The sequence below is a fragment of the Nannospalax galili genome, unplaced genomic scaffold (assembly GCF_000622305.1).
Source record: "Nannospalax galili isolate Female #2095 unplaced genomic scaffold, S.galili_v1.0 scaffold632, whole genome shotgun sequence".
Classification (NCBI taxonomy): Eukaryota; Metazoa; Chordata; class Mammalia; order Rodentia; family Spalacidae; genus Nannospalax; species Nannospalax galili.
The window spans coordinates 822179-832470 of record NW_008332816.1 but is presented as its reverse complement, the minus strand read 5'-3'; the positions used below and the strand labels follow the sequence as shown (position 1 = coordinate 832470).

Below are 10292 nucleotides of genomic sequence, written 5' to 3'. Positions count from 1 at the left end.
AAAATTAAAATTAAATAAAATTTTATCTTAAACTAAAATTTAAAGATAGTAATAATAGGGTGCTGGAGAGATAAGTAGTTAAGATTGATTTTTTTTTTTGGCCTTTTTTTTTTTTGAGATAGGGTCTCCCTGTAACTCCAGCTGGCCTGGAACTCACTATGTAGACTAGGCTGGCCTTGAACTCACAGGGATCCACCTGCGTCTGCCTCCCAAGTGCTGGGACTAAAGGTGTGCACCACCACACCTGGCTAAGATGGATTTTTAAAAATATTTTATCTATTATTTTTATTTTATGTGTACAAGTGTATTGTCTGCATGTATGTAAGTGCATCCGTGTTGTGCAGTGCCCATGAAGGTCAGAAGAGGGCATCAGATTCCCTGAAACTGGAGTTACAGACGGTTGTCAGCCGCCATGTGGGTGCTGGGAATCAAACCTGGGTCCTTTGCAAGAGCAGTAAGTGTTCTTAACTCCTGAACCATCTCTCCAACCCCAGGCTCTCTTTTCAGTTTTTTTTTTTTTTTTTTGGTCTTTTTGAGATAGGGTCTCCCTGTAGCCCCAGCTATCCTGGAACTCACTATGTAAACCAGGCTGGCCTTGAACTCACAGAGATCCTCCTGCCTCTGCCTCCCGAGTGCTGGGATTAAAGGCGTGTGCCACCATGCCCGGCTTAAATTTTTTTTTTTAATTTATTTTTATTTTATGTGTATGAGTGCTTTGCCTGTATTTAAGTGGACCACATGTGTGCAATGCCCACAGAAGCCAGAAGAGGGCATCAGATCCCCTGGAACTGGTTCTTAGCTGCTATGTGTTTGCCAGCTGAACCCAGATTCTCTGCAAGAGCAGCTGGTGTTCTTAACCACTAAGCCTTCTCTCCAGTCCCCCAAAGTCAGAAAGCTTAAAAAAAAATCTAAAAACAAGTGTTCCTAATTGCCAGGCATTGTTCCAGCTTACAGTCCAGAAGGGGAAATGAACTGCGAGACAGACTGTTGAATGAGGAACAAGTCAATAATTTGAGTTGGGGAGCAATACTTCGTAGAAAACAGAATGCTATGAGAGAGCTCCAGGCAACTTCTTTTCTATAAATATTTTCCTCTTCAAGCCCTGTGCAGTTTCTTTGTCACAGCTAAACTCTGTCACTACAGCTCAAGCTCAAGTACAGTCATAGGCAGTACACAGAGGCATGGGTGACTCTGTGTTCCAGTCAGAGCCCACAGAAAGAGGCATTGGGCCAGACTCATCACAGGGACTACAGTGTATTGACCTCTGCACTAGGGAATACTGTGTGGGGCCCTCACTAGGTGCAGTGGTCAATAAGGGCTTCTCTAAATGGGATAGACCCATGGACGGACAGTGGAAAGAAAAGAGCCAGCTAGCTGAACAGCTGAGACCCCAGCGTTCCAAGCAGTGGGCATGTGCTAAGGCCCTGTGGTGGGAAAAAGGCTTGGGTGTGTTCTGGAAAATGAAAGCCAGAGAGAGAAGAGGTGGAATTTAAGCTTTAAAAAGTTGACAAGCTTGATGGTGCTTGAGGCCTGTGATCCCAGCACTAGGGAGGTTGAGGCAGGAGTATCATCTCTAGTTGGAAGCCATTTGGGCTGGATAGTGAGTTTAAGGACAGCCTGGGTTACAGTAGTTCAGTTTGTAGAGTTCTTGTCTAGCATATATGAAGCCCTAGGTTTGATCTGCAGTACCCTGTAAACTGGGTGTGATTGTACATGCCTGTAATCCTAGCACTCAGTTGGAAACAAGATCAGAAGTTCAAAGCCAGCCTCAGCTACATAAGGAGTTTGATGCCATTCTGGGCTACATGAAACTCTGTCTCAGAAGTGGGTCGGGGAGCCCAGGCCTGCATTAGAGAGACTGAGGCAGTAGGATCATGAGTTTGAGGTCAATCTGGTCTTCACTGTAAGACCCTGTGCTGGATAGCTTTAGTGTCAACTTGACACACCTCTATTGGACTGGCCTGTGGCCATGTCTGAAGGGCATCTTCTTGATGAGTGATGTGGGAGGGCCCAGCCCACTGTGGGTGGTGCCACCCCTGGGCAGGTGGGCCTGTGTTGCATAAGAAAGCAGGCTGAGTAGGGGCCAAGGGAGCAAGTCAGTAAGCAGCGTTCCTCCATGGCCTGTGCTCCAGCTCCTGCTTCCAGGTTCCTGCCCTGAGTTCCTACCTTGGGCTCCCTGATGAACTGTGACCCAGAAGAGTAAGATAAATAAACCCTTTCCTCCCCAAGTTGGTAGTGGTCAGAGTGTTTCGTCACAGCAATGAAGAAACAAACTAGCACAGACCCTGTCTTGAAAATAAATAAATAGGGGCTGAAGAGATGGCTCAGCAGTTAAGACCACTGACTGCTCTTGCAGAGAACCCGGGTTCGATTCCCAGCACCCACATGGCAGCTAGGAACCATCTTTAACTCCAGTTCCAGGGGAATCTGATGTCCTCTTCTGACCGAGGCATTGCATGACACGGGTGCACTCATACATGCAGGCAATACACTTGTACACATAAAATAAAAATATGAAATAAAAATATATTTAACAAAAGAAAATATATAAAACCCAGCACAAAATAAAAAGTGTGTGTGTGTGTGTGTGTGGACTGGGGAAATGGCTAAGTGGAGGTAAAGTGTTTGCTGCACAGCATGGGGCCCTGCGTTGGGATCCCAGCTCCCATGGAAAACCAGGCATGGTGACAAGGCACAGTGCAGCCCCGGCACCGGGGAAGGAGGGGGAGATAGGAGAATCTGGGCCCATGGGCAAGTCAGTCTAGTCAAAACAGTGAGTTTCAGGTTGAGAGAGTCCATTTAAAAATAATAATAATAAGGTAGAGATCAATAAAGAAAGATATCCCAAGTAGCCCTCTGGCCTCCAGACACACATGCATGGACATGCATTGTACACTTATATATACACCACACACACACACACACACACACACACACACACACACACACACACACACTTACACATGGATGCAACCCAGATCAGAAGTCCCCTGCCTGGTTATGCCAGTAAGCAGCCTAAACCTTGAAAGCTGGGAGAAACTATAGGATACATTTTATTAAATATAGGAATTATAGGGGCTGGAGAGATGGCTCAGCAGTTAAGAGCACTGACTACTCTTGTAGAGGACCCAGGTTTGGTTCCCAGCACCCACATGGCAGCTAACAACCATCCGAAACTCCAGTTCCAGGGGATCTGACACCCTCTTCTGACCACCGTGGGCACTGCATGACACAGGTACACTTACATACATGCAGGCAATATACTCATACACATAAAAAAAAATAAAATAGAATATTTAAAAATTAATAGATAATAAATATATCTCTGTCAGATTAAGGCCAACCTGGTCTACATAGAGTTCCAGGTCAGCTGGGGCTCTAAAGGGAGACCCTGTCTCAAAAAGATCAAAAACAAAAAAACAAACAAAACAAAACAAAACAAAATCTCTGGCTTATATACGGTCTCTCGGGCTCAAGAACAGAGAATGGAATCTCACAGGGCCTAGAGACCATGTGGGAGCTCTCCTCAGTTGTCCAAGGAGAGATGAGGGTGCTTGGGCCTGGGCCTGAGCCTGGGTGGTGGAGGAGGTAGACATGTTCTCTTTATCCGGGTCTGTTAATTGCTTCTGTCCCTCTACCTCTTTTTTTTTTTTTCGGAGCTGAGGACTGAACTCAGTGACAAGAGCTCTACTACTGAGCTAAATCCCCAACCCTCCTCTAGGTCTTTGCCCGGCTGGCAACATGCTTTTTTGTTGTTGTTGTTTAAAGAGGGGGGTGTTGAGACAATCTCCACATACCTCTGGCTTGTCTGGAACTCCCAGTGTATCTCAGGCTGGCCTTGAAAGTGCAGAAATCCTCCTGCCTCAGCTTCCTTCATGCCCAGCCTGCTTCCTCTCTACAGCGTCGTGATTCCCTCCCATCTCTGTGTCTGCATCTTCTTCCCCTCTTCTCTCTGGAGCTCTGTCCCTGTCTCCTAGGTTCCTGGGTGGCATTGGGGTGTCTGCTCCCCAGATCTACCTCTTGGCCTTTGGTTCTAATGACTTGTGTGTCTCTTTAACTTCAGCAAGGAGGTACTTGGTGAAAGGCTTAGCGTTCCTGTTCCATTTGTGGGGTTCCCCCACCCTCACACACCCTCTCTCCGGGGGTCTCTTCTCTCAGTTCGGTGTCCGGGTTGAAAGAGACGTTATTAGCTGAGTCAGGAACTCTGACCAGCTACAGCCACCGAGTGTTCTCAGCCTGGGACTTTGGCCTCCGCGGGGATGTGCACGTGCGGCTGCGCCAGAGCATCATCCGGTATGAACTGCAGGTACGCTCGGGAAGGCGGGCCTACAATTAGATGGACACCAGACAGGACCTGGATGAAGTAAGGAGCAGGGAGAGCATTGCTCAGAGACAGGGAGAGACAGAGTTCTGAGGAGGCCAGGCTAGGAATGTCAGAGATGGAGGGGGAAAGTATGCAAAGTGAGGGGCGAAGCCTGAGACAGTGGTCCAAGGTGAAGTGTTGGGCGTGGCTTGAGGGGCAGGTTTGAGAAAGCAGAAGTGGGTCAGGAGAGCGGAGCCTGGGATTCTGGGCCTGGCCAAGGAAGGGCGGGGCTTGGACGCAGGGCGGGACTGCAGGGGGTGGAGTCCTGGGGTTCTGGGCCGGGCCAAGGATGGGCGGAGCTTGAATACAGGGCAGGGCCTAGAAAGAGCGGGCTTGGGTTGGGCTAAGGAGGGATGGGGATTGGATGCTAGGCCAGGCTGCAGAGGGCAAAGCCCGGGTAACTAAGTGGTTCCATGGACAGCCCTGGAGAGGGTGCAACCAGGACTTTAGAGGTTGTCCGAAGGTGGGAGAGGGCTGCATCGGTGCACCTGGAAGAAGAACCAGTAAGAACTATCATTCTGAGCTGGAGGGAGAGAGGCCGAGTAGCCGTCCTTTTTGGCCTCAGGTGGAGCTGGAGGAAGCCATGGTTCGACGCAGGGCTGCGGAGCAGACCCTAGGGCAGCGAGCCAGGGTGTGGTTGGTGAGGGTGCTCATCAACTTGCTGGTCTGCGCGCTCCTGGGAGCGGCCTTCTATGGCATCTACTGGGCCACAGAGTCCACAGTGACGCTGCAGGTGCAGAGGGGTCTTGGAGGAGGAGGAGGGTCTCGAGGTCTCGGATCTTACATTTCCAAGGGTGGAGGGGCTGTGGAAGAGACCCGAAGTCTAGGATCCCAGGAAGCCTGAGAAAGGGGAGGTGTGTGTGGGGGGGGTCTGGGAAGTCAGGGTCTTGTGGGGGAAAAGGCTTTCAGCATGGCTCTTTCTTTGTTCCACTCTCCCTTTAGGAGACACTCCTTAACCAGCAGACACCGCTGCTCAAGCTTGTGGTGAATTATCTTCCATCCATCTTCATCTCCGTGTTCAACTTTGTGCTGCCGTTTGTGTTCAAGCTCCTTGCCCCACTAGAAGGCTATACCCGCAGTCACCAGATCATCTTCTTCCTGCTCCGGTTCTGGACCCTTGGGATGGGTTCTGGACTCTTGGGATGGGTGGGATGGGTGGGATGGGATATGATGGGATGATGGGATGGGATGGGATAGGATGAGATGGGATGAGATGGGATGGGATGATGAAATGGGATAGGATGATGGAATAAGATGATGGGATGGGATGGGATAAGATGATGGGATGGGATGGGATAAGATGATGGGATGGGATGATAAAATGGGTAAGATGATGGGATGGGATGATATGATGGGATGGGATGGGATGAGATGATGGGATGACATGATGAAATGGAATAGGATGATGGGATGGGATGGGATGGGACAGGATGAGATGGGATGGGATGATGAAATGGGATAGGATGATGGGATGGGATGGGATAAGATGATGGGATAAGATGATGGGATGGGATGAGATGATGGGATGACATGATGAAATGGAATAGGATGATGGGTTGGGATGGGGTGGGATGATGGGATGGAAGTACTGGGAAAGGATGGCTTGAGGGTGGTTGGTTCAACAGATAAGACAGGAAAGTCTGGGGCAGTGAGATGGCTCAGTGGGTAAAGGTGCTTCCTGCATATGCTAGTGACCTGAGTTCAATTCCCAGAACCAATGTAAAATAATAAGATCTGACTCCATGAAGTTGTCCTCTGATCATAGCACCTCCAGACACAGTAGCAGTTGGATTGTTTCTTTTTAAGGATAGGGAAGTCCTATGCCTATAAGATTCAGGGAATTCCAGGCTCAAATCCCTGCACTGAGCCTCAGTTTCTTCATCACACTCTAGGTTCCACGCAGGAGGGAACTTATATGTAGTAGACGCTGCATCATTGTGAGTCCCTTCCGCTTGCAGGACCGTGTTTTTGCGTCTGGCCTCTCTGGTGTTCCTTCTCATCTCTCTCTGGAATCAGATCACTTGTGGCGGAAATGTTGAGGCAGAGGGATGCAAGACCTGTGGCTACAATTACAAAGAACTTCCGGTGAGAACACTGTGGGTGTACGAGTGTCATTCTTGGGCCTTAAGGTAGGACAATGTACAGGAGAGCTGGGTGGATGCAAACCCCTGGCTTGGAAGGAGATGAAGTTTGGGGTGCTGAACAGGACAGTGAATACTTGTAAACATTGAGGTGCTCCCCCATACATGGTGGGGTCTTATATGATATTCACTGGCAATTTGGAGTCTCTACCCATTTCGTCTTTCCTCAGTGCTGGGAGACTCGGCTGGGCCAGGAGATGTACAAACTCGTGCTCTTTGATCTGCTGATGGGCCTGATTGTCACGCTGCTGATCCAGTTTCCTCGGAAGTGAGAGCCCCGCCCCTCTTGGGGCAGGTTCTGACCTCTAGGGCACAGTTCTCCTGTTCTGTACCACCCATCACCCATTTTCATTTTAACATAGATCTTTGCATAAGCTAGGCAAGCACTCCACCACTGAGCTAGATGCCCAGGCCTTTTTAATACTTATTTGTACCTCTCTGGATATATGCCATGTTTGTTTGGGTGTGCCTATGCCTGTGCCTGGAGGCCAGAAGGAGACATAGATATTCTCTTTTAGCATTTTCTGTTTATTCCTTTGAGGCAGGGTCTCTCTCTTCCTCAACCTTGGATTCACATCTCCATGGAAGCCAGTAAGCCCCATGGATCCTCCTGTCTCCACCCGTCTTGGGCAGGCCCTCTTGGGGTTACAGGCAAGCACAGGATACCCGGCTTGTTATGTGGGTGCTGGGATCTGAATCTGGTCCTCATGATCACTGAGCCATCTCTCCTGCCCCCCCTCTTTATTTTAATTTCATTTTATATTTGGAGACAAGGTCTTACTATGTGACCTGGAACTGGATATGTAGACCAGACTGGCATCGATCTCCTTTTATTATTACTAGTTTTATCTTTTTGAAACCGGGTCTCCCTGGAGCCCCAGCTGGCCTGGAACTCACTATATAGGCCAGGCTAGCCTCCATCTCACAGATATCCATCTGCCTCTGTCTCCCCCATGCTGGGATTAAGTGCACATACATGTACACATGGCTCTTTTATTTATTTTTAATTTTTTTCTTTTGGTCTTTTTGAGACAGGGCCTCCCTGTAGCCCCAGCTGTCCTGGAACTCACTGTGTAGACCAGGCTGGCCTTGAACTCACAGAGATCCGCCTGCCTCTGCCACCCAAGTGCTGGGATTAAAGGCTTGTGCCACCACGCCTGGCTATTTTTAATTTTCTTTGAGACAGTTTCTCACTATAGTCAAGGTCTGGAACTGGTTGGAACTGGTGGTGAGCCACCTGCCTTAGTCTCCCAGGGGCTGTAATTACAGGAGTAAGCCCAAGATCAACATCCAACCCATTTTCTTTGCTTTGTTTGGGGCGGGGTGTTGTTTGTTTGTTTGTTTGTTTGTTTGTTTTTTGAGACAGGGTGTTTCCATTGCCTGAGCTGGCCTAGAACTATGTAAGACCAGTCTGACTTTGATCTCACAGAGACCCACCTGCTATGAAGTCCTGCCCCTGCAAACACTCTTCTTCCACAAGCTCCTGAAAGTCTTCCCACTCTAGCTCCTTTTTGAAAGGATGGGCGGGACAGTGGGGGAGGGGGGGTCTGGGAAACCCAGAAGATACACCTCTGACTCCTCCACCCCACCCCTAGGCTACTCTGTGGCCACTGTCCTGGGGCACTGGGTCGTGCGCTGGGGACCCTGGAGTTCCAGGTGCCGGATGAGGTCTTGGGGCTTGTCTATGCTCAGATCGTGGTCTGGGTGGGAAGTTTTTTCTGCCCTTTACTACCCCTGATCAACAGCGCCAAGTTCCTGCTACTTTTCTATGTGAAGAAGGTGAGGTTGAGGAAGATACTGGGGTCTGAGCCGGGAGTATTGGGGGCCTGTAGTCTCAGGCTACAGAAAGATGATGCTGGGGCTTCTGACTACTAAGCCCTGAGGAAGGAGCAGGGTCCTGGTCCAGAGAAGGGGGGGGGCGGTCCAAGATATTCCAACTCCTAGGTCTGAGTAATGGGGGGGGGGTCATAGCCCTGAGTCCTTGACCCAAAGGGGCTGAGACCCCTAGATAGGGAAGAGGAGAGAGGAGAGACAAGCACCTCTTGGGTCTCAGATCCTCAGTTCCTCACCTGTCCTCTCCAGATAACACTCTTCTCCACGTGCTCACCAGCCTCCCGCACCTTCCGGGCCTCCACAGCAAATTTCTTTTTCCCTGTGGTGCTTCTGTTGGGTCTGGCGATCTCCGCTGTCCCCGTGCTTTACAGCATCTTCTTGTAAGTGGGAGGGGCTCCTGCTTCCCTCTGCCTTTATTGAGTTCTCACTCTGGTCCTTCTGCACTGAGCTTCATGTGTCTCCACATGCAGAATCCCACCTTCTAAGTTGTGTGGCCCATTCCGGGGGCAGTTGTCCATTTGGTCCCACATTCCAGAGTCCATTGAGAGTCTTCCTCAGACCACCCAGAACTTTCTCTATTTTCTGGGAACCCAGGCTTTTGCTGTGCCCCTTCTGCTGTTGTCCAGGTGAGGAGTCCCAGACTTTGGCAGCCCTGACCTGTGTTGTCTGAGCAAGGAGGGCTAGGGTCTGGACACCTGAGTCTTAAGGATGAGGGCTGGGGCCTGGAAGCCTAGGTTGGGTGGATAAGGGCTAGTGTCTGGACCCGTGTCTGATGGAGGAGGACTGGGTCTGGATCCCTGGGTCAGAGGGAAGAGGGCTGGGTCTGGGCCCCTGACTCTGAGGGAAGAGGTCTGGAGCCTCCACCCCTGGTCTGAGAGAGGAGGTCTGGACCCCAGAGTCCTAAGTACCAAAGAAGTTTGGGGATCGAGTCTCAACTCTTGGGTCTGAGACAGGAGGGGATGGAAGACTCAAATTCAGAGTCTGAAGAAGGGGTTTTGAGGATCCTGTCCCTGGTTTCTAAGGAGGCTTATAATGAAGATAATCTTTTTTTCTGGAGTGACTTCCATTTCTGTCTTTCTTAGCATCCTGATGGTATATACAGTGACCCTGGCTAACTCTTATGGACGCCTCATCTCTGAGCTCAAACTCCAGATAAAGAGGGTGAGCCAGGCTGGTCCCTGGGAGGGCTTCCCCAAGAACATGAAAAGGGATCTGGCTCACTTCCACCCCTCTTTACCCTCAGGAAGCACAGAATAAAGTCTTCTTGGCCCAGCGCGCTCTGGCGCTGAGCTCAGCGAACGGAGTTCTCTGATCTGGCTGGAGATGATGCCTCACCTTCAGCTCCCAGACTCTTTGTAAGCCTCAGTTACTTCGTGCATTAAGTAACGGTACCCTCTCGGCTCTTATGATTTGGACAGTCCCAGACCCTCCGCTGTCCAGTGCCCGACTCTAAATGGAATCCTATCAATAAACAACTGTTGAAACTGCTAGGTGTTTTCAAGTCCTTGCCCTGAAGCCAGAGGCAGGGTTTAGGAAGGGGCCTGGTCAATCTGATGTATTGGCATGTGTCTGCTTGGAGGCTTAGACAGCATGCCAAGAGGAGTTGGGATGTGGACCCTTGAGTCTAAGGGAAGAGGGTCAGGGCATGGACTCTGGTGTCTGAGGAAAGAGGGCTGGGGTCTAGACCCCTGGGCTTGATGGAAGAGAGCTTGGTCTGGACCCCTGACTCTGAGGGAGGAGGGATGGGTCTGTACCCCTAGCTCTAAGGGAGGAGAACCGGGTTCTAGACCCCGGGCTTGATGGAGGAGGGCTGGGTCTGGACCCCTGACTCTGAGGAAGGAGGGTTGGGTCTGGACCCCATGGTTTGAGGGAGGAGGGTAGCTACATCTAGCAGCGTCTGGGGTGGAGCCACTCAGACCCTCAGACCCGGTCGCTAGGTGATCAAACACTGCGGG

At 50.4% G+C, this 10292-nt stretch overlaps 1 protein-coding gene across 1 annotated transcript in view; it reads left to right on the top strand.

Moving 5' to 3' along the window:
• The window catches only part of Tmc4 (transmembrane channel like 4), a 13997-nt gene extending 4178 nt beyond the window's left edge, over positions 1-9819 (top strand). Inside the window, exons 6-15 of the mRNA XM_017796804.1 lie at positions 4159-4306; positions 4929-5096; positions 5306-5469; positions 6322-6448; positions 6675-6772; positions 8100-8283; positions 8587-8717; positions 8808-8963; positions 9420-9498; positions 9581-9819. Coding sequence (XP_017652293.1) covers positions 4159-4306; positions 4929-5096; positions 5306-5469; positions 6322-6448; positions 6675-6772; positions 8100-8283; positions 8587-8717; positions 8808-8963; positions 9420-9498; positions 9581-9649 — 1324 coding nt within the window. The 3' untranslated portion in view covers positions 9650-9819. The remainder of the gene's footprint in view (positions 1-4158; positions 4307-4928; positions 5097-5305; positions 5470-6321; positions 6449-6674; positions 6773-8099; positions 8284-8586; positions 8718-8807; positions 8964-9419; positions 9499-9580) is intronic.
• Positions 9820-10292: the final 473 nt, after the last annotated feature.